At 24.4% G+C, this 25,577-nt stretch overlaps 1 protein-coding gene across 1 annotated transcript in view; it reads left to right on the top strand.

Annotated features, from left to right (window-relative positions):
* The first annotated feature begins 1,847 nt into the window (after positions 1 to 1,847).
* Positions 1,848 to 25,577, top strand: part of LOC117174296 (tetratricopeptide repeat protein 17-like) — a 24,467-nt gene continuing 737 nt past the window's right edge. The window contains exons 1-4 of the mRNA XM_033363267.1: positions 1,848 to 2,402; positions 10,308 to 10,596; positions 17,580 to 17,840; positions 17,943 to 18,095. Coding sequence (XP_033219158.1) covers positions 2,119 to 2,402; positions 10,308 to 10,596; positions 17,580 to 17,840; positions 17,943 to 18,095 — 987 coding nt within the window. The 5' untranslated portion in view covers positions 1,848 to 2,118. The remainder of the gene's footprint in view (positions 2,403 to 10,307; positions 10,597 to 17,579; positions 17,841 to 17,942; positions 18,096 to 25,577) is intronic.

Below are 25,577 nucleotides of genomic sequence, written 5' to 3'. Positions count from 1 at the left end.
AGGCAGGGTTGGGGACGTAATTTACTCCAGGTAATTTACCGCATAATTTACGACCGGAGTTTTCTATATTATGTAAATTACGTCGATGTGGAACTTGCGAATTTTTCGATGGCTGTGATTTGTCTGATCTGACATAAGTACATGACCTCTTTGTGTGGTTTGTGGACTGTGAACGTATGCTTGACGGTCGTACTGCAATTATTATTTAAAATTTTTTTAATTAAGGCAAGATGAATAGGCAAAGTTTAAAGAAAAAAATAAAGCAACAAATATCGGTAAAAATTTATCAGTGATGACCACAATAATATCATTAACACTAATCAATAATTAGTGGTCAAAAAGTAAAATTATATGATCTAGAAATATCTTATGAATAACGAGTTATTGTATGACAAGTTAAACTTTCATTATTGTAAATAAATTGATTAATTACGAGTACTGTATAGGGGAAAAACGAAATTGAAATTATATTTTAATTAAAAAATGAAAAAATGCTATTCACGGAAAAAGCAACTGAATTTAATATAGTTATAAGATACCTTTTTATTGGTATTAACTTCGTGATGAAAAAGATTTTTTTTACATGAAGTACATACATTTACCCAGAAAAAAAGAATCCATTGAAAAGACGACTCTGTAAATTGCGTACCTGTCACTTGCAGATTCAGAAAGTTAAAACAGAATCGGTTTGCGACTAAGTGAATCGGTCATTTTCTCAAGTATCTTCGAATCTGCCATGTACTGCAATGACCATTTCAAGCAAGGTTATATTGAATCGCTTTCCTTTTTTTTTTAATGAGACTGACTTTTTTGCAGTTAAACTGACATATTTTACACGATTTTTTAAATTGATAAATTATCGAAAAATTAAAAGAAAAAATGCGCAGGTCTACTAGATTCCTTTTGCTATTTCAGTTATTAGTTTTTTGCGGCATATAAATTAGTCAACAAAATTGTAACAACTAAAAGTCTTTAAAAAAACAAATCGGCGGCAATTTGAAATTTCAGTGACAGATACGCAATAATTCAAAAGGCTTCGAAACCCATTCAACAGAAATGAATGGATTTTTGTTTCCTGGGTACTCGTCATTAATTTATTATAATCTTGAAAGTTGTTTGAACGTGTACTAATTTATAAACAATTCTTTCGAATGTAGGTTAGAATATAATTGAAGTATTATAATAAATATAATATATAATAATGATATAATAAAATTGCAAAAATTAATAATAATTCAACACTATTTACATGCCTATGACCTAGAAGGCGTTTATAATCACTATTTGTGAATAGTTTATCGCAAAATAGGTACTTAGCTACACTTTTGTCTATATTGATAGAATTTGCTTTCACTCTCTCAAAACTTAGGGCTTTACATGGGATATTTGGATATCAATATTTTAATCGTTTGTTAGTTAAATATCTAGAATCCTTAAATTAATTAAGGTTTGAATGAGGTTATATCACGTGCAAGGAAATTCAAAAGTTCAAGACAGACAACCGCCATCTTTGTCATGTAATGTACTGGTTTTCTACAGTTTTCTACGTAAATCACTTAATTTAGGTAATTTAAGTAGAAAACCTCGAGTGACGCCAACTTTGCCTTGTCGAACATCAGTCGACTCCGAACATCTTTGCTCTGCTGTTTCGAAGTCGACACTCGTACAAACCTCTCTTTCTATCTCGAGACGTTAGAAAAAGAGATCCGTTCGGCTTTCTAGAGGGGATATTGCGAGAGACAAAGATGTTTAAGAACGACGCTTGCTCATATGATAGAAGGAGAGATCCGATCGATTTGAGGCAGCCTTGGACTTGTGATGGAAAGAAAGAAGCAGCCGACAAAACACAAGACAGTAGAGCACAGGTATTCCAAATACAAAATCATCCAAAATCAAAACAAGATAAAGACAGTAGAAAAGGAAAAATCAGAAGAGTGCAGCTAAAAGTTACGTATAAAGGCTTAGTCGCTATAAATAAAAACGGCATGGGCAAAGATCATCTTGAAATGTAAAGTAATGGCTGAATGGTTTACACAACCAACCTACAAGGTTAAGTTGCAGTATATCGAAATAATAAATAGCACAGTAACACTGAGAAGAGAAACGCGGTGACAGAAAATGTGGAATCGAGGTCGATTTGCGAGTTTCTCTTTGTGCTTTTTAATCATTCAAGTCAAGTTTTCAAATTCTCGTACTTCCTGGAGATTAAACGCCGACAAAGTAGTAAAGTCAACGGAATTTGCACCTCAACTAGAAGATGATCCCATTTTAGATATCCTTACTAGCAGTTCTAGTAATGGAAATGGCCAGGGTTGGAGTAAGTCATCTACACCGCTCAAGCAAGAAAAACTACAAGTTTACTGCTCCGAATGTAAAGGTTTCGTCTCTGGAAACCATGATCGGTAAAGTATTTTTTTCATCCATAACTCTCATTAATTTATGATATAATTCCTTTCAATAAGAACATTTAAGTCGATGCATGCTGATCAGCTGTACTATTTCACTTTCAAAAAAGAATGCAGGATTCATCTTTTGTCAATTACACCTTCTTTGCACTGTTATGTCTGTGGGGTAAATCTTTGATCCTTACAACAGCGCCATCTAACACGAACTATTGGGTATTTAGTATTTGCAAGTTATTAGAGCAATGTTAGTGAAAAAGAGAGGTTCATATTGACTCATTTTAATCAAGAATATTATACAGAGGTATAAAATTAATTATTAACTATTAAGTTATTTGTTAATATTGAATTCAAATTTCCCTTTCCATCCAATAGTTACAAATGGGTGGCGCTGTCGTCGCTACCCAACAGGCGTCTTGCACAAATGTAAAATATTTTATTCTTTTCTTCACTTATTTTTGTTTACTATGATTTGAGATCTTATTTAATCTGATTCCAAACTATAATAATGTTGCGTCAAACCAGGTGAAAAATGCACATGGAAAAAAAACAAGTAGAACTCGACGTGGATCATGGAGATCCACATGAAAATCGAGTGGTAAATTAAAAAAAATTGAGCTGACTTACAGTGCTTAAAATTCAAAAATAATATCCATTTTTTCGGTTTTTCTTACGGTTTACGAGATATTTGCAATTGAAAATAATTATGTTTAACGCTCCATATTGTAACTCCACGTGGATTTTTTTTTCACCTGGGAAAAACAACAGAATCTTTTAATTCTCAGGGTGACCGCTGGACCGGGAAATCGGGAATTCTTTGAAACCGGGAAATGACAGTGATTTTTTTTTACTGGGAATTTTACAAATTTGTAGAAGAAAAATCTGTCCACATTTGTTTTTAACAGTTTTTAAATAATAAGTTGAATTTTTGTGTTTTTCAATTATGCTATTATTTAGCTTACAATGCGTAATTCAAATTTTTGTAGATTAAAAATTAATTTTCCATTAAAAATTTTTATTTTTAAGCTTACATTTTTAATTAAAATTTTTTTCAAATGCTTTCTCAAAGACTCGAACAAATAAAAAATAAAAGCCTTCGATGCTGAAAATTTAGGATGAAAAAACATTTTTATTTAATAAATACATTTTTTAATTTATCTGTGTTTGAAGTAATAAAAAGTGAACAAAAACGATTTGAGAAAACGATTTTAAATCAGTTCAAAATTTAAGAGTTTTCAGATTTCAACGTTAAAACTTAAACGGTTTCAATTTAAACAAATACAAAATAAAAGCTTTTGATGTTGAAAAATTTGGATGAAAAACATTTTTATTTAATAAATAAATCAATTTTTTAGTCATTAAACAGTTGTGAACTTGTGACTGAAAATTTATAAACTATTTTCAACTTAAAAATATCTTCATAACGATATATTCTTAATTAAAGGATTTTATTAAATTTAAAATATTGTTTCAGTCTAAAATATTAAATTTGAAATTTTTAATTAAAAAGAAATTAATTATTGAATATTTAGCAATATTTGAATTTTTATTTAAGAGAAGTAAATTGAAACCAAATATTTAAAAGTAAAGAATTTTTAACTGAATTTCTTGACATAAAAAGCCTGGAATCATTAAAATTTCGAAGAGCCTTTAAGCTTTGAACGTTACAATTTTAATTTTTTTATTTGAATAATACTCAATTTGTAATTTAAATTTTTGATGTACAATTTACAAATGAACATTTGTAGAAAATTAGAGTAATTTTAACAGATATTTAGGAGTTTTAAAAAGGTTTAAAATTATCATGAAAATTTTGTTTTAATCTCTGAAAAACTTTTTAAATATTCTCTTAAAATAATTTTTCAAAATAAAAAGTTATTTTTTATTTTCCAAGGAATCTTAAGAAAATGTTTTTATGCTTTTGAAGCCTTTCACAATTCTTGAAAAGAATCTAATTTTTTGTTTACAATCTGCGAAAGTCTACATTTTGTTTTATATTAGGCTATCATTTCAATTTTTACATTAAGTTTGAATCTTTTCAAAACTTCTATATATCTCTTAAAATTACCCAAATTTTGCTACAAATAATAAATTTTCAATTTTTATTTATATTCCTTCAAATTGTAAAGAAATCTTCTAAAATTTGCAGGATTTTCTTAAAATTGTAGCAAAAATTCATTTAATTTTGACAGATATTTAGAAGTTCTGAAAAAATTTACAAAATAATTTCTAAGTTAAAACAACTTCTAGATTTCTCAAGATTTTGAAATAAAGTTTTTAAGCTTTCCAAGAATGTTTAAACTATTTAAAAAGAAAATAATTGAATTTCTAATTTAAGAAGTGTTCAGTTAAAATTTTGCAATTGTTCAATATTTAATGTTTCTAGCTTAAAATTCCTTAAAATTATATAATTTTGAAGATTTTAAAGTTCATTGATGGATTTTTTTTTATTTAAAGCATTGCAAATGATAACGTGAATTTATATTTTTTATATTGAAAAATGTTAGTACCTTTATTTTTATACGCGTAAATTATTGAGCAGTTGAATACAAAATTTTTTAATTAAAAACATTTCAATTTTAAAAGTTATTACCTCAAGTGGAAATTTTTTTAGCTTTAGTGCTCCATCTTTTAAATTTCATTGAGCGTGAAAAATGTTTGCAAACCGGGAAATGACCGGGAATTTATTTCGTCGACCAAAACGAACACCCTGCTGTTCTTTTAATTTTTTTCCTCTCGATAAGAAGGTGGTAAATTAAATGAGTTAAAATTATTTCGAAAAAGGTCAAAAACCTGGAAATATCAGGGAACTTTTTGTAGAGCTTGATTAATTTTTTGTTTCAAATTGCAATATTAAATTAATTAACAATGATTCTTCATTTGTAGAAGTCGAACTATCAACTATTACATTTTTTGTTCCGAAGTCATCTTTTTTGAATAAAGATTTAATTGCTTGGTTAGGAGTTAATCTTTTTTTAAAAATTAATTTGCTGTTAAAGATTCATAATTTTCATTGAAAATTTATCTGTTTGGCTGAGAAATGAGTTAGTTTATTGAAAATTCATTTTTTCTTCGGCTGAAAATTCATTTTTGTACTTGTTTGTTTTTTGAAAATTAATTTTTTTACTGAAAATGTAACTATTTAATATATGGTTGAAAAATGATATCTTTTAGTTGCAAATTTTGAGATTTTGGTAGAATTTAATCTTTTTGTTAAAAAATTTAATTATTCTATTTTATTATTTTATTTTATTTTTATTTTATTTTATTATTTAATTCTATTAACTAGAATAATTAAATTTTTTAACAAAAAGATTAAATTCTACCAAAATCTCAAAATTTGCAACTAAAAGAGATCATTTTTCAAACATATATTAAATAGTTACATTTTCAGTAAAAAAATTAATTTTCAAAAAACAAACAAGTACAAAAATGAATTTTCAGCCGAAGAAAAATGATGTTTTTTGTTTCAAATTTAACTATTGCAGTTAAAAGCTTACAACTTTAGTTGAAAATTCAACGCTTTGTTTGAAAACGCAACTATTTAAAAAAAATTAGTCTTGTTTTTCTTGCAAATTATTCGTTTTAGTGAAAAATTCATCTCTTTGGTCCAAATATAAATTTTTGACTGAAAATTTTACTATTAAATGGTTGGTTGGCAATTTATCTTTTCTTTTTAATTGAAAATTCATGTATTTACTTGAATTCTTTGGTAAAAATTAATCTTCTTGGTTGAAAATTTATCTTTTTGGTTAAAAAAATCATTTTTCCTGGTAAAGATTGAGCATTTCAGTTGAAAATTCATATTTTTTATTAAAACCTCTACTATTCCATTTTTTGATGAAACTTGAACTTTTTCAGTTTAATATTCAACAGTTTGGTTGAAAATTTATTTTTTTTGTTGAAAATTCATCTGTTTTTATATCAATTTAATCTTTTTTGGTTAAGAATGCAACTGTTTAGTTGAAAGTTAATATTTTTTGTTGAGGATTAAATTATTTTATGGAAAAATTGTATTTTTTGGTCGAATTCAATTATTATTTACTTAAAATAAACATATCTTTTAGTGTAAAGAAAGCAACAAAAGTTGTCTTTCTGCTAAAAAATTAATCTTCTTGATTGATAATTTATATTTTTGGTTGAAAATAAAGGTACTTGGTTGAAAATGAACTTTTTTTGTTGAATATTCCAATTTTGGGGTTGAAAATACAACGGGTTTGTGTAAAATTCACCTTTTCGATTGAAAATTTATATCTTTGGATATAAATTTAATATTTCTTTGTTAAAAATATAACTGTTTGATTGCAAGTTAATCTTTTTTCCTTTGTAATTAAACTATTTTTTCGGGACTTTGTATTTTTTGTTCGAATTCAACTGTTTTTATTTTTTAAATTAACACCTTTTTTGTTTGAAAATGGAACCACTTTGTTAAAAATTCAATTTTTTTAGTTGCAAATTCATCTCTGGTTGGAAAATAATATACTTTATTGAAAATTTGTCTTTTTTCTAACAAATTAATCTTTATTGCAAATTTATATTTGTGGTTAAAAATAAAATTATTTGGTTGAAAATGAACTTTTTTGTTGAATATCCGTATTTTAGGATCGAAAATAGAACTGTTTTGTCAAAAATTCGCTTTTTTCAATTGAATATCCATCTCCTTTGGAATACATTTTTTTTTAATGTACCGGGTTGAAAGTTAATCTATTTTTTTTTCTTCACAATTAGACTATTTTGTTGAAAATTTGTCTTTTTTGTTTGAAAGTGGAACTACTTTGTCGAAGATTCATAATTTCAGTTGAAAATTCATCTCTTTAGCTGAAACGGCATGTACTTTGTTGAAATTTTGTCCTTTTAACTAGAAAAATAATCTCCTTGATTGTAAATTCATACTTTTGTTTATGAATTCCACTATTTTGTTGAAAATGATCTTTTTTGTTGAAACTTAATATTTTTTGGTTGAAAATTCGACTGTTTAGTAAAAAACTTGTCTTGCGGCTAATCTCTTCTGGCAGAAATTTAATCTCTTTTTTTTAAATTCATTTTGTTTGGTAAAAGTTAATCTTTTTTGTTGAGGATTAAACTATTTTACTACAAATTTGTATTTTTCGGTCGAATTGAACTATTTTTTATTTTGAATTGAAACCTTTTTTTAAATGTGAACTATTCCATATTTCGTTGAGAATTCATCTCTTTAGGTTGAAAAATCAAATACTTGGTTGGAAATTCATCTTTTTGGTTAAAAATTAAACTATTTTGTTAAAAATTCACTTTTTTGTTGAAAATTGAATATTTATTTGAGAAAATTAATCGTTTTGGTTGAAAATTCAACTATATTATTGGGAATGGTTAAAGTGCGATACGCCACCTGTTGACAAAAATCCGAACTAGAAAGTATAGGTACGATTTTAAAGTTGTACATTAATTTTTGTATAAAAGTGTTTTAACGATTTTTTTTGTGGACTTTAAAATATTTGTTGGATACTAAACGTAAGTCTTTGTCGAAAACAATGGGGTGTATATGGAATTTACATCTTATAAGGTGAAGAAACATATTTTTTTACAGAAATATCTGTCCAACTGTAATTTCCATCCTCTTTTAAAATACATTTTCAATTGATCAACTGTGAATATAAATTAATAATGATTTTTAAAACTAAACTGTTCTTTAAGATTTAAACAGTGAATAATATTAACTTTGCAAGACAATTCGAAATCAGTTTGCAATTTTATTTTAGAATTTTAGAATTTCAAACAAACAATTTAAAAGAGTTTTAAGAATTTGGAATGGTTTCAGAAGATTAAAAAACATTTCCTATGAAAATTAATAATGATTTTTATTTTGAAAATATAATTTTCAGAGATTATTCAAAAAGATTTGGAAAGATTTACAAAAATATCAAAAATCAATCTAGAAGATTTTAAGGAAATTTGTTTAATTTGGCAGAATTTAAAAAGAAATTGCAAAAATGTGAACAACATGCAGATGTTTCAAGATTTTCTAATCTGGCTTAAAATTGCTTTAAATGATATAATTTTTTAAAATGTTCAATTCATTGATTGATTCTTCAATTTAGACTTTAGAGCATTGAAAATGATAACGTGGAATTATATATTTAGAACTGAATCTGTATCTTTGAACGCTACAATTTATAAAAGTTAAAAAATTTATTTAGCAGTTTAACTGCATTTAATTAAAAATTGTTCAGTTTAAAAGTGTTAGTAGCTTCCATTTTATATGTGTAAATTATTTTTAAAGTTTGAAATTCAAGAGTTCCACTTTGAATTCTTTCATTTGCAGCTTAGTTTTTATCAATTCAAATGGAAAAATTGTTAGCTTTAGAGTTCGATTTTTGAAATTTCATTGATCATGAAAAATTTTTGCGAATCGGAAAATGACAGGGAATTTTTTTCTTGGTTTAAAACGGCCACCCTAAATCGTCTATTATTTGTATTCTTCGCATAATCTGGATAAAATTTGTCGCTATATACAATAATTCAATTTTATTTAAACTTAAATTCATTGAAACTTACATGAAATAGTGGAATATATATTTTTTTAACCTATTTGACAAAAATGAGTTTTTCACTATATAATATGGAAAATCTATCTAAAACTATTTGTTTGTTTTTTTAATGAAGATTTGTTTTTAGTATTCAATCATTGTTCTATACCTGACAAAACTATCGCAAAAACACTTTTATGCAAAAATTAATGTACAACTTTAAAATTGTACCTACTCTTTCTAGTTCCAGTTTTGGGCACCAGGTGGCGAAATGGTAGACCACCATTCCCAATAGTACCTGCATTAAATTTATTTTAAAGAATTTATTCCTCTTATCATCGTGGGTAATCTCCTTAATTTTTCTGCGTTTAGGGCATTTTGACATGTGAAACATAAATATTTTTATTATTGTTCGAAAGAATAAAAAATGTGTCCAAACTTTTGTTAAAATCAAGCAGGGTTCAAATTAAGACTTTTTTACCAAATGAATTAAATTGTATGCGCTCAAAAAATGACATTGTTCTCGTTTTAAATATGTTACAAATTTGACGAGCCTGAAAATCATTTTAATTCTTGTCAATTGACACCTTCTTATTGGGCATGTTAACCCTTACAGGGCACACTTCCGTAAAATTACATAAAGAGCATACTGGGTGTTAGGTACCCAAGGGTATTCAAACGTGTGCTGTGCCGACGGTATTGGATAGTTTTTTTACAAGAAAATCAATTAATGGTGTTTAATCTATCTTGTTTAAGGACAAAAAGGTTTCATAACCGTTTTTCAAATTTAGAGTAGTTAAAAAAAATCCTTTTTGAAAAATAATTAAAAAATGACTTCTTTCACTCTAAAATTTTCAACTTTTTAAGTTTTTTATATTTTTACTTAAAATTTTACTTGAATGCTTCCGAGATATGGCGTTTCAAAAATAAAATTAGTCATATAGTGTTCGTTCCAAAGAAGGTATTTATTCTAAAAAATAAAAGCTTCAATTCAATGAAAAATGAAACACCCTATTTTGTGTGATTAAACGATTTTATTGCTCTTAAACTGCGTATAAAAATGATAAAAATCAAAATTATGTGAAAATGACATATAAAAATAGGTTTTCATGTCATTTGTTAATCTGGCGCCATATGTTCCATTTTCTTGAATTTGGTACGTTTTGTTTAAGCGTAAATAAGTCTCTGGGTCTTTTACACCCAGTATGCCCTTTAGGGGTTAAGAAAGAATGGAGTGCATGTATGGGATTAGTCGAAGCTCGGATCAAGTCATAAATGATTGAGAGCTTTGAGAGTGTATATCTGATGTAGTTTTCTGTTTTTGCCCGTAGTTAGTATTTGTGTGTGGCCTGCTGTTCTTTCAGCGTTAAGAAAGTCTTAACTTTCGTCCCCTTGGCAGACAATTTTCGTCATATTCATTGAAGGACACAACTAACACGACAGAGGCTCGCGCAAATGGAGAGCAATTCGTCTGTGCTTCTGGTCAGCAGTGTGATGAGCTTGTTTTGGATTGTGGTAAACCTGTAAATTTTACGTATTACGACAATTTGATTGGCGTGGCAAACAGAAATAAGCATCCACCAGTTCCAGAACCAAATGTTGTCTCAATGTTCAAAAAGAACGATGGCAAAATCACGGATATGGACATCGACATCTTGGAAAGAAGGCTGAAGAAAGCAAAAAGAGAGGTAGTAGGCTCCGTTTAGGGATCCTCTAGGTGGAGTTGAGACACAAGTTCACACAAAATCGTTAACGTTCAACGCGTCCATTAAGGGGATAATGAAGTTAACTCGATTTTAGATGTCAATACACTGATAAATCCTGTTTAGTGGTGTTTAGAAATGAGAAAAAAATGTCCACAACAAAACTTATTGGCATAAAAAAGACGAATTTTCGACTAAAAGGGGTAACCTTTAAACAAAAAACGAATAGTTAAATTTTCAGTTACAGGAATTAATATTTTCAGCCGAAAATCTGTTCGAATCCTCAAACGGTACACTGGTGCGAATTCGCACCCGAGGTTTTTTTGATTGTGTTGACATTTACGCAAACACAGCTGCAGCAGATTATCCCCACATATATTAAATATGTCTGATGTGTGCTAGTTGTTTATTATATTTTTAATATCTTAAATATTTAATATTAACATTGCAAACAAACCAATTCGCACCAATGTACCGTTTAAGTATGCTGGGTTGAACTTTCAATTAAAATGATGAATCTTGAATAAAAAAATTACTTTTAACCAAACAGGTGAGTTTTCAATCAAGAACATTATTTTTTTTCCAAAAAAAGACGATTTTTCAACAAAATACAGGAATTTTTTACTAAAATAGATACATTTAAAAAAAAAAAGATGAATCTTTAACAAAATGTATGAATTTTCAACCAGAAAGATAAATTTTATACTCAAAATAGCAAATAGTTCAACTTCTAACAAAAAAGGGTGAAATTGCAATCGAAAAGATTAAATTTTCTAGGAAAAACTCGAATATTAAACAAAATATATAAATTTTCAACCAAAAAGATTAATTTTGAACAGAAATTATGAATCTTTTCCCAAAAGAATGAAATTTTATCAAAATATTTGAATTTTGAACTAAAGAAAGATAAATTTTCAACCAAAAATTCAATATGTTAGTTTTTAGTTATGGGCGGTATTTTCAAACCAACAAATGAAGAATTTTGCAGCAAAACAGTTCAGTTTTTAATAAACAAATAAAAAATTATTTGTATCCAAAAATGATTTTTCCATGATATAGTTGAATTTTCACCCAAAGACATACATTTTTAATCAAAAATATTAATGATCATTAAAAAAGACGCATTTTCAATTGAATATATATATGGATTTTCAAGAAAATAGTTTAATTTTCAAAATGTAAATTTTAAATGAAACATAAAATAGTTAAACATTCAATTTAAAAAATGTTTTCAAACAAAACAAGATGAATTTTCAACAAAATATATCAATTCTCAACGAAAGAAATAAATTTTTAATAAAAATGACATACCTTTTACCCAAGAAAATGAATTTTTAAATACGAACCTTAATCTTTTACAAAAAAAAGTTAACCTTGGACAAAATCCATCAATTTTATAACCAAAGAGTTGAACTTTCAACTATAAAATATAACTTTTCAAACTAATGTCGAATAATTAAATTTACGTTTTAAAAAAAATTAATTTTCAATCAAACAATAAACGAGTTTTGGACTTAAAATGGAACAGGTAAATTTTCAATTTAGAAATTAATTTTTAATACAAAAAACGAATTTTTAACAACATATTTGAATTTTTAAAGAACAAGACTAATTTTCTCCTCCGAATAAACTGGAACCAGAAGTGATGAAAAGCGCGCGATTTTTAAACAAAATTTTACAATAAATTTACAATTTTGAAAAATAAAATGAGACAGAAGATTACATCATATATAAATATGTCAAAACTTTATGAAATATATGAAAAGAGAAATATTGAGAGAAAAAACTATTTTATTCGGTGTTTGAAATTTAGTTTTATTAGTTGAAAATTCAGGTATTTTTATTAAAATGCGTGTTTTTTAGAAGATAATTAATCTTGATAGGAAAATTTAACTATTTTGTTCAAATTTTGTTTTTTGGGGTAATAAATAATTTTTTCAATTGAAATTTTCAAAAAAAGATCCGCAAAAATTCTTAGTTTTGTACACGATTGGAACCCAAAATATATCTTTTTTATCATTCTTGTATTTGTTAAATTTAGTGTTTTTTGGTAGGAAATTAATCTTCTTGGTTACAATATTTTGTTGAAAACTCGTTCTTTGTTTGATTGAGAAGTAATTTTTAAAAATGTTAATTTAATTATTCGACATTTAGTTGAAAAGTGATCTTTTATAGTTACAATTTCAATTATTTGTTTAAAATTTAATGTATTTTGTCCAAGGTTAATTTTTCTGGTAAAAGATTAAGGTTCGTAGTTGAAAATTCATTTTCTTGGGTGACAAGTACATAATTTTTATTAAAAATGTATTTCTTTCGTTGAAAATTGATTTATTTTCTTGAAAATTCGTCTTGTTTTGTTTGAAAAATTTTTTTTTACTAGATGTTTAACTATTTTGTTTGATTTAAAATTTACATTTTGAAAATTAAACTATGCTGTTGAAAATTCATATACGTATTCAGTGGAAAATGCTTTTTTTTAGTGAAACAATAATATTGAATATTTTTTTAGATGAAAATTCCACTATTTAGTTATGATTGAAAATGAATGTATTTATCGTTTTCGTTAAAAATTTCTTTCTGTGACTGAAATTTTTTTTTTTTCTTGAAAATTTATCTTTCAGGTAGAAAAAAAATCTTAGTTTAAAATTCATCTTTATGTTTATAAATTCAACATTTTCATTACAAAAATTTTTTGCTTAGAAGATTCATCTTTTTGGTTAGAATTCCAACCAACTTGTTATAAATTCATTTTTTTTCTTGAAGATTTAGTAGAAAAATTTTTGTAATCTATATTTTTAATTTTAAAATTTAACTTCGTCGTTGAAAAATCGTCATTATCGGTTGAAAATTAATTTTTTACTAAAGAAATGTACTTCAAAATATAAAATTCACCTTATTTTTAGTTGAAAATTCGACTTTCTTGATAGAAAATTAATATTTTTGGTTAAAGATTTTTCATAGAAAATTAATTTTCTTATATAAAAGCATAAATATTCCATTTTTGGTTGAAAATTTAACTTTTTTAGTTAAAAATTTATGTATTTTGATGGAAAATCGTCTTTTTTTTGGTAAAAAAATATTTTTCTTGGTTGAAAAACTCACCTATTTAGTTAAAAGTATTTTTTATTGAAGATTTACCATATTTTAATTTAAAGTTCAGGTATTTGATTGAAAATTCTTATTTTTTGGTCAAATAAGTTTTATTCTGGATATTTTTTCTTATTTCTAAACACGATTTATCGGTGTATTGTCATCTAAAACCGAGTTAACTTTCCTGTACTCTCTATAATCGTATATCAATCGTATATATTTTAATAAGTGCATTGAACAAATCAAACTTCCGCGCCCTTTATAAAACCGCGCGCGATCTTCAAACAAAATTTTACAATAAATTGACAATTTTGAAGAATAAAATGAAGAAAAATATAACATTAAATATAAACATAATAAAACTGTATTAAATATATGAAAATATAAATATTTCGAAAAAAAAAGAAAACAAAAACTTCCCTTTTGTGATTGAAGTTACTTTTTTTCTTTAATTGAAAATTAAGGTAAAAATTTAACTAGTTTGTAGAAAATTACTTTTTTAGGTTGAACATTTATTTTTTCAATTGAAAATTTATCTGTTCCATTTTTAGTTCAAAACTGATCTTATTAGTTTAACATTTATATATTTAATAATTTAATTTTAATTTTTCGACATTTGGTTGAAAAGTGATCTTTTATAGTTGAAAATTCAACTATATGGTTAAAAATTGATGTAGTTTATCAAAAGTTAATTTTTTTAGTAGAAAATTAATATTCGTGGCTGAAAATTCATTTTCTTCAGTGAAAGATTCATAATTTTATTTAAAAATTGATTTATTTTCTTCAAAATTCGTTTTCATGTTGAATTCAAAATTTAAATTTTGAAAATTCAACTATTTTTTTTAAATTCATAAACATTTTTAGTTAAAAATGCGGTTTTTTTTAGTGAAACATTAATATTCTTGGTTAAAAATTTATATCTTTGCTTGAAAGTTCAACTATTTTATGGAAAATTAAAATTTTCGGTTCAAAATTTTCTTTGTTTATTAAAAACTAAACGGTTTTGTTGAAAATGCTTCATTTGTTGGTTGAAAATAATTCCCATTATTAAACATTAATATATTCAATTTTTGGTTGAAAATGAAAATTTTTTCTGTTGAAAATTCAACTATTTAGTAAAAAATGCATGTATTTCTTAGAAAATTAATGTTCGTGGTTGAATATTTATCTTTTTGATTGAAAATTTAACAGTTTTGTTAAAATTTTCGTTTATTTCTGCTAGAAATTATTTATCTTGAACTGAAAATTCCACTATTAGATTTTTGGTTTAAAAAATATCTTTTTTAGTTGAAAATTTAACTATTTGATTAAAAATTAATTTATATTATCAAATGTTACTTTCTTGGTTGCAAAATTCATCTTTTTCGTTCAAAATCTGTCTTTTTTTTGTTGAACATTAATCTTCTTGGCTGAAAGTTCATTTCTTTTGTTAGAAATTCAACTTTTTAGTTAAAAATTCTTTTTTTGGAGGAAAAAATCGTAATTTTCGTTAAAAGTTAATCTTTTGGGTTGATAAATTTATATATTTTGTTGAAAATTCGACTTTTTTGTTAGAAAAATCATCTCTTTGACTGTAATCTCACCTTTTTTATTTGAACTTGAACTATTAGGTTAAAAATTCAGTTTTTGCGGTAAAGATTTATAATTTTCATTGAAAATATGTCTTTTTGTGTAGAAAAATTATCTTTCTGGTTGAAAATTCATATCTGTTGTTAATGATTCATCTGTTTTGGTAAAAAAAATCTATCTATTTGGTTAGAGGTTCAACCGTTTGGTTAAAAATTAATTTTTTTCTATAGAAAAATTCATTGTTGTTCAAATTCTACTTTTTGGTCGAAATTTCATCGTTTTAGACCATTTTTATTATTTTTGTTAATATACATTTTTATTATTTTAAAATTGAACTATTTCGTTGAAAAGTCGTCATTGTCGGTTGAAAATTAATTTTTTACTGAAAATTTACTATTTCATATTTGGTTTAAAATATAGAATTTACCTTTTTAGTTCAAAATTTGACTTTTTTGATATCTTTTTAATATAAATAATCTTTTTGGTTTAAGATTCATCATTTTAGTAGAAAATTAACTTTTCCATTGTTAATCAATTTTCTTAAAAGAAAATTTAAGGATTCCATTTTTGGTTGAAAATTTATATTTGTTAAAAATTCAGGTGTTTTGTTGAAAATTCGTTTTTTTTGAAAAAATTTATCTTTTTGGTTAGAGGTTCAACCGTTTGGTTAAAAATTAATTTTTTTCTATAGAAAAATTCATAGTTGTTCAAATTCTACTTTTTGGTCGAAATTTCATCGTTTTAGACCATTTTTATTATTTTTTTTAATATACATTTTTATTATTTTAAAATTGAACTATTTCGTTGAAAAGTCGTCATTGTCGGTTGAAAATTAATTTTTTACTGAAAATTTACTATTTCATATTTGGTTTAAAATATAGAATTTACCTTTTTAGTTCAAAATTTGACTTTTTTGATATCTTTTTAATATAAATAATCTTTTTGGTTTAAGATTCATCATTTTAGTAGAAAATTAACTTTTCCATTGTTAATCAATTTTTTTAAAAGAAAATTTAAGGATTCCATTTTTGGTTGAAAATTTATATTTGTTAAAAATTCAGGTGTTTTGTTGAAAATTCGTTTTTTTTTTTTTTTGGAAAAAAATGTATCTTTTTGGTTAGAGGTTCAACCGTTTGGTTAAAAATTAATTTTTTTCTGTAGAAAAATGCATAGTTGTTCAAATTCTACTTTTTGATCGAAATTTCATCGTTTTAGACCATTCTTATTATTTTTTTAATATACATTTTTATTATTTTAAAATTGAACTATTTCGTTGAAAAGTCGTCATTGTCGGTTTGAAAATTAATTTTTTACTGAAAATTTACTATTTCATATTTGGTTTAAAATATAGAATTTACCTTTTTAGTTCAAAATTTGACTTTTTTGATATCTTTTTAATATAAATAATCTTTTTGGTTTAAGATTCATCATTTTAGTAGAAAATTAACTTTTCCATTGTTAATCAATTTTCTTAAAAGAAAATTTAAGGATTCCATTTTTGGTTGAAAATTTATATTTGTTAAAAATTCAGGTGTTTTGCTGAAAATTCGTTTTTTTTTTTTTTAAAAATGTATCTTTTTGGTTAGAGGTTCAACCGTTTGGTTAAAAATTAATTTTTTTCTGTAGAAAAATGCATAGTTGTTCAAATTCTACTTTTTGATCGAAATTTCATCGTTTTAGACCATTCTTATTATTTTTTTTAATATACATTTTTATTATTTTAAAATTGAACTATTTCGTTGAAAATTCGTCATTGTCGGTTGAAAATTAATTTTTTACTTTTAATATAAATAATCTTTTTGGTTTAAGATTCATCATTTCAGTAGAAAATTAACTTTTCCGTTGTTAATCAATTTTCTTAAAAGAAAATTTAAGGATTCCATTTTTGGTTGAAAATTTATATATGTTAGTTAAAGATTCATGTATTTTGTTGAAAAATCGTTACCTATTTGGTTAAAAGTATTTTTTATTGAAGATTTATCAGTTTATGTAAAATTTCCGTTTGTTGCTTGAAAATTAATCTAATTTGATTTTTAAAAAAATTTCGGTAAAAAATATTAATTTTTTTAACTCAAAGATACCTTTGTTAGTTGTAAATTCCTATTTTTTTGTAAAAAAAAAAGTTTTGTTTCGATCATTTTTTCTTATTTCTAAACTCTATAAGTTGTATATCTTTCAATGGACGTTTGTGTCTCAATTCTACCTAGAGGGTTTCTAATGTCGTTGATTTAAAAATAAAACAGTTACCTATATTTTTCGTTTTCTAAATCAATGAAAAACTACATTTACATATATGTGGCTTATTGTAGAAACCCAAATCGGTCCAACTCTACAATCAAATTGGAAATTTTTGGCGAATCAAGGGAAATGCTCAAAGATCAATTGAGTGCTTTCGAAGAGCACTGGCTGTGTCGCCTCATAATGCAGAAGTTTTATTAAATTTGGCAAGAGTTTTATTGGTTTTACAATACTTAGATGATGCCACGTATCTTGCCAGGCGATCTTTAGAGTTGCAACCACCAGATCGAAATGCGTGGGAACAATACTTAACGCTCGGTCAAATATTTAAGGTGCAATAAAATAATTACCGTTTACAAGATTTTTTTTTCTTCTTCCAAACTATCATTTATGTAATTGTCATATTTCTGATATGTGGGATTTAAAATGTCTAGGCGTATGGTCACTTCCAAGAAGCGGCCGTTCATTTAAGACATGCACTAGAGTTAAAACCAGATCTTGCCGATGCTGCTCTAGCTTTAAAAGAAGTCGAATCTCTACCAACGGCTAGCATACACGTATATACACTCCTCATTATAGTATGCCTGGTACGTATTAATTAAAAAAAAAAAAAAAGAAAAAAAAAACTATAAATTTACAGTGTACAATTTACGAGGTCTGATCCAAAAGTTCTGAAAGCGCGTTAAGAGTTTCTAACTACGAACATTTTTATGTGGGAATTAGATTTACTTTTAGGGCGAAAATTATTCAAATGCACGGAGAAAGTGTCATAAATGTGAAATTTTGTGCTTTTTTGATTATAAAAGCGAAATTTTTTCCATTTTTTTTTGCTTGATTAAGTTTTTTTTAGACTGAAAATTTACTAAGTTTTTTTTGGTGATGAACAGGAATAATGGGGTATAAGTGTGTTGTTTTTAGATGCAATTCTGATTACATGGATTGCTTTGAGAAAGTGCAAGTTTATACCGTACTAATTACGAAAAAACACAGGGTGGTCGCTGGACCGGAAAACCGGGATCAAAAACATTTTTAGTTAATAAATAAATCAATTTTTTTAATTTATCTCTACTTTAAGAAATAAAAAGTGAACAAAAACGATTTGACAAAACATTTAAAAATTCCTAGAATATTTAAAAATATTTCACAAAGATTACCAAATTTTCAAAGATTTCAGAAAGACTGCAGTAAACAAAAATACAAAACATTTCAAAGATTTTAAACGTGTTCTCATTTTTTTCGAAAATTTCCAAATATTTTTTTACAAAGATTTCAAATATTCCAGAAAATTAAAAAAAAAATACAAAAGATGTAGGAAAGATTTCACAAGTATTTCAAGAAATTCATAAGGTTTTTAAAAGATTTCAGAACATTTCAAAGGTTTCAAAAAACTTGAGCAGATTTCATTGTTTTCAAACGAATACAAAAATGTTTAAAAACAAAGATTAACGAAAGATTTTATAAATATTTCAAAGATTTCAAAAAATGTCACAAAAAATTCAAGGGTTTCAAAGATTTTACAAAATTCTAAACCAGTTCAAAATTTAAGAATTTTCAGATTTTAACGTTAAAACTTAAACTGTTTGAATTTATATATTTTATAGTTTATAAACTATTTTCAACATAAAAATAACTTCATAATAATATATTAAATTAAAGGATTTTATTAAGTTTAAAATATTTTTTCAGTGTAAAATATTACATTTTTAACCCATTCAATTTAAAATTTTTACTTAAAAAAAAGATTAATTATTGAATATTTAGCAATGTTTGAATTTTTATTTAAGACAAGTAAATTGAAACCAAATATTTAAAAGTAAAGAATCTTTAACTCAATTTTTTGACATAGAAAGCTTGGAATCGTTAAAATTTCGAAAAGCCTTTAAACTTTAACCGTTACAATTTTAATTGTTGTATTTGAAAAATGCTTAATTTGTAAGTGAAATTTTTTAATTTTGATGTATAATTTACAAATGTACATTTGTAGAAAAAATTTGAGTAATTTTAAGAGATATTTAGGAGTATTAAAAATTTTTTAAATTATCATGCAAATTTTAGAAAGTTTTCTTAAAATCTTCTAGAATCTTTTTGAAAATTTTGTTTAAATCTTTGAAAAACTTTTTAAATATTCTCTTAAAATAATTTTTGAAAATGAAAAGTTATTTTTAATGTTCCTAGGAATCTTAAGAAAATGTTTTTACTCTTTTCAAGCCTTTAACAATTCCAAAAAAGCATCTAATTTTTTTGTTTAAAATCTGCGAAAATCTACATTTTGTTTTATATTAGGCTATGATTTCCAGTTTTACATTAAGTTTGAATCTTTTCAAAACTTCTACATATCTCTTAAAATTACTCAAATTTCGCCTAAAAATAATAAATATTTAATTTTATTTATACATCCAAATTGTAGAGAAATTTTCTAAAATTTGCAGGATTTTCTGAAAATTGTAAACTGTAAAAAAAATTGTAAAAATTGTTTAAATAATATAAGAAGAAAATAATTGCATTTCTAATTTAAGAAGTGTTCAGTTGAAAATTTTTCAATTTTTCAATATTTGATGTTTCTAGCTTAAAATTCCTTAAAATTATATAATTTTGAAAATTTTAAACTTCATTGATTGATTTTTTAATTTAGAACATTAAAAATGATAACGTGGATTTATATTTTTTTATCTTGAAAAATGTTGGTATCTTCAATTTTATAAGCGTAAATTATTGAGCATTTAGATACAACATTTTTTAAATTAGAAACTTTCAAATTTCAATTTTAAAAGTTCAAAATTTAACAGTTCCACTTTGAGTGCTTTCATTTGCACCTCAGTTTTTATTATCTCAAGTGGAAAATTTTGTAGATTTAGTGTTTCATTTTTTTAATTTCATTGACCGTAAAAAATGCTTGCGAACCGGGAATTTATTTCGTGAATTGAAACGGCCACTCAGAAAACAACAAAAAAATCTGGCAAAGAGTTTCATTTTGAATTAAAGGCATGTAATTTGTGCAAATTATTTTGTTATAACAAAATTTTTAAACAGTTTGAAGGCAATGAAATTGTTTTTAAAGGTCGCAATATAATTTTTTTTTTCACTGAAAATAATTGACAAGAAAGTTTTGCACAATAAGAAAAATTTTTTATTTTAACGAAAAATGAGTAAAAATATGCAATAAAACGATTTTTTTTAACGTAAATTATTGGTAACATCAATTTTCAATAATATTAATCCAATAACGTATTAAAAATATTATCAAAAAAATTGATGAAATTAAAGCTGTTTTCTAACGCCAATTATTAGTGACATGCAGTTTCACTTGATATTGATCAAATAATTGATTAAAGTTGTCGTATTTTTTGTTTACTCTGGAAATTTACAAAAAAATTTTGCAATAATTTAAAATCAAGTTTTGGCAGATTTCGAAGCTTTTTAAGAATTTTGACAGACTTCAGAAGAATAAAAAAAACATTTCCTAGGAAAATTGAAAATGATTTTTTATTTTAATAAACTAATTTTAAGATAATATTTAAAAAGATTTATAACGATTTACAAAATTTTCAATATGTTGGAACTGGAATTTATCCAGAATAATAATAATAATAATCCTCGAAAATTTTTCGAAAACAAAAAAAATCTGAATTGCAACATGAAATTTTTCCAAAGAATTATAATTCTGAGCTGAAGCAGGGAATTTTCAAATTTTAACCAATTCTCATTTGAAACTGGTATTTATCCAAAAGAATGATAATTTATGGGAATTTTAAAATTTAAATAAATTCCGAGCTGGAACAGGGAATTTTTTTAAAGAACCAATTCTAATTCTAAGTTGAAACGGACAATTTTCAAAAACTTTTAAATTCCGGATTTGAACAAGGAATTTCTGAATGGAAAAACGAATTTTTTAAACAAAATTATAATTCCAGGTTTGAAAGAAGTATTTTCGAACAAAATCTAAATTATGAATTGAAACAGGGGATTTTACGAAAAAAAATTTTAATTCTAGATTTGATCAGGCTATTTTTCGAAAAGAATTATTATTTCAGATTTAAACAGGGAAGTTTGAATTTTTAACCAATTCTGAGCTGGAATTAGAATTTAAAATTGCTTAAAATGGTATAATTTTGAACATTTTAACATTAATTCTTCAATTTGGACCATTGAAAATGACAACGTGTATTTATATTTTTTGAACTGAATCTGAATCTTTGAACTATATTTATAAAAGTTTAAAAATTTTAATTTGGTAGTTTAACTGCATTTAATTTAAAATGTTTCAGAACTTTTGTATCAGACCGCGTATGTTACTTAGAGTTTTTAAATTCCCAAGAATTTATGTTGAGCAAATGCTCTCGAGAATATGCTCAGAATTCAAGCTCGAACAAAGCATTTATAGAGCATTTAAGAGAATTTACAGAATTTATTGTTTAATAAAAATATATTTATATCATAGTAACTACATATATTTTTACAAAAATATTCTAGACTGAAAAACTAAAGTTACAGTTAATTTTATTATTATGGTTAAAAATCGCAACTATTTTGTTGAAAATTAATCTCTTGTTTGAGGATCCAACATATTTAGTTGAAAAATAAGTTTTTGCTATAAATTAAAATCCTTTTTGGTTGAAATATCACGTTTTTCATTGATAATTAATTAATTTGGTTGATGAATCATCATTTTAGTTGATAAACCTTTTTTTCTAAATTTTATTATTTTCTTACAAAATTATGTTTTGTAGTTGAAAATTAATGTTTGGTTCAAAATTTATCATCTTTAAATCGAAAATTTAAATATTTGGTTAAAAGTTCATATATTTGATCGAAAATTCGAATTTCGTGAGAGAATATTTAATCTTCTTAACGATTAATTCATCTTTTTCGTTTAAAATTCTTTTGTAATTAAAATAGTTGGTTGAAAACTCATGTGAATTTTTAAAAATTCATCTATTTTGGCAGAAAATTCATCTGATTGGTTTAAAACTGACCTATTTGGTTGAAAATTAGTTTTTTCTAATTTATTTTTTAAACTGAAAATGTAACTGTTTCATGTTTTGTCGAAAATTTATCTTTTTTTACAGAAATTTAATCTTGTTCGATAAAAATTATATTATTTTGTTCAAAATTTAATATGATTTTATTAAAAATTAGGTTTTTTACTGAACATTTAATTCTTCTATTTTCAGTTTAACATTTATCCGTTTTTGGTGAAAATTAAACTATTTGTTCAAAATTCGTCTTTTTTAGTAAAAGAATAATCTCATTATTTGAAACTTAATCCTTTTTGTTAAAATTAATTTCTGTGGTTGAAAATGTAACTATTTTCTTGAAAATTTGTTCCTTTTGTTTGAAAATTTATTTTACTAGCTGAAAATTGAGGTATTTTAGTTTTGGTAGAAAATTTATCTTTTTAGTTGAAAATTCATTCATTAAGTTAAATTTTTTTTTAGTTGAAGATTTATCATTTTTTTTTAACATTACCTTTAATTATTCCATTTTTTATTCAAAATTTAACATTTTTGATAGAAATTTAATCTTTTTCGTTAAAAACGATTCTGTTTTTTAGACAATTTTATCCTATTTTTTTTTTATAGAAAACTCATCTTTTGGATTGAAAATTCCACAATTTTGTCAAAAATGCATATTTTTGGTTGAAAATTCATCAACGTGATTATAAATTAATTTCTTTGGCTGATAATTCGTTTCTTGTTAGTTGAAAATTAAGTTTTTTTAAACTGAAGCTGTAACTATTCCATTTTTGCTTGGAAATTTATATTTTAAGTTGAAAATTAATTTAATTTGTTGAAAACGCATTTTTTTACATTAAAATTTACTTTTCTAATTGCAAATTGAACTATTCTAGTTTTGGTTTGTAAATTTTTTTTTTATTTTAAAATTTTATACATTTAAATTTTATATATTTGTTTTAAAATTGAATTATTTAGTTGATAATTCATTTTTTTGGTTGAAAATTGATTTTTTAACTGAAAATTTAATAATTCTATTATTGTTATGAAAACAAATATTATTAATGTTATATTATTTTGAAAAAAAGTTCTTTTGTTGAAAATTCGTTGTTTTTTTTTGGTTCAGCATTTCCTTTTCTACCATTTTAATTATTATAATTTTGGTTGAAAATTGATGTTTTTTAGATAAAAATTCATATACTTTGTTGAAAATGAAAAAAAATTTGTTCCATTATTGGTTGAAAATTTGTTTTGCTAACGGAAAATTTAGGTATTTTAGTTTTGGTAGAAAATTTATCTTTTTAGTTGAAAATTCATTCATTTGGTTAAAAATTATTTTTTTTTTTTGTTCAGTTAAAGATTTATCATTATGGTTGAAAATTCCCTTTAATTATTCAATTTTTTGCGCAAAATTGAACATTTTTGATAGAAATTTCATCTTTTTCGTTAAAAAAGGTTCTGTTTTTTAGAAAATAACTATTCTATTTTTTTTTTAATAGAAAAATCATCTTTTGGGTGAAAATTCCACTATTTTGTCATAAATTCATGTTTATGGTTGACAATTCATTAACGTGATTAAAAATTAATTTCTTTGGCTGATAATGCGTTTCTTGCTGGTTGAAAATTAAGTTTTTTTTAAAACTAAAACTGTAACTATTCCATGTTTGTTTGGAAATTTATATTTTAGGTTGAAAATTAATTAATTTTGCTGAAAACTCATTTTTTTTATATTAAAATTTACTTTTCTAATTGCAAATTGAACTATTCTAGTTTTTGGTTTGTAAATTACTTTTTTCTTTAAAAATTTTATATATTTTAAAATTTTATATATTTGTTTTAAAATTGAATGATTTTATTGATAATTCATTTTTTTGGTTGAAAATTGATTTTTTTAACTGAAAATTTAATATAATCTATTATTGGTTAAAAAATCTTTGTTTTTCATGGGAAAAAAATTATTTTGTTGAAAATTCGTATTTTTGTTGTTTTTTTTTTGCATTTCTTTTTCTAGCATTTAAACTATTCTAATTTTGGCTGAAAATTGATCTTTTTTTTAATGGAAATTCATGTACTTTGTTGAAAATGACAACAACAACCAAATTTGTTCCGTTAATGGTTGAAAATTTATTTTACTAACTGAAAATTGAGGTATTTTAGTTTTGGTAGAAAATTCATTCATTTGGTAAACAAAATTTTTTAAATTGAACATTTATCAATTTAGTTGAAAATTCCCTTTAATTATTCCATTTTTGTGCAAAATTTAACATTTTTTATAGAAATTTAAGCTATTTCGTTAAAAAAGGTTGAAAATTAATTAATTTTGCTGAAAAGTCATATTTTTATAGATTAAATTATTTGTTGTTGTTGAAAATTCATATATTTCATTGAAATTATACTTTGTTTGGTAGAAAATTCATCTTTTGGATTTAAAATTGAATCATTTGGTTGATAATTTTTGTTTAAAATTGATTATTTAACTGAAAATTTAATAATTCTATTTTTGGCTGAAAAATCTTTGTTTTTCACGAAAAAAATTATTATTATTTGAAATTATTGTTTTGTTGAAAATTAGTTTGTTTTTGGTTTAGAATTTAATCTAATTTTGGCTGAAAAATAATCTTTTACAGATGAAAATTGATGTACTTGGTTGAAAATAAGTTTTTTTATAGAAAATTAATATTTTGGGTTGAAAATTCATATTTTTGGTTCAAGATTCATCATTTTAGTTTAAAATTCATTTCCTAGCTTCAAAAAATATCTTTTTTATTTGAAAACTGAACTAAAAAGTGTTTAAAATGAATTTAGAAAGAAATTTTTTTGCACTAATATTATTAATCTTCCAGATGATGTCTGGTTTTATACCTAGAAGAATTTAGAAATTGGGGTATTGTACCAACCCTAAATAAGGCACTGTTTAATTCGAATATGTTTTCTGTTACTTTGACTTATTTGACCATTTAAATTAGGCGCTCCTTCAAATTTGAAGCAGTATACATTTTCCCGCGAAATTTAAATACTTTAATTACACAGGCCAACAATTCTCAGAACCAGAGACCAGACCTACTATACCCGAAGGTTTTTGCTGCGCTGAATCCGAATCTGACCTCAGAAAAATTC

Source organism: Belonocnema kinseyi, chromosome 6, assembly GCF_010883055.1.
Source record: "Belonocnema kinseyi isolate 2016_QV_RU_SX_M_011 chromosome 6, B_treatae_v1, whole genome shotgun sequence".
Taxonomy (NCBI): Eukaryota; Metazoa; Arthropoda; class Insecta; order Hymenoptera; family Cynipidae; genus Belonocnema; species Belonocnema kinseyi.
Note: the sequence above shows the minus strand (reverse complement) of the source record. Positions and strands in the feature narration are given on the sequence as shown.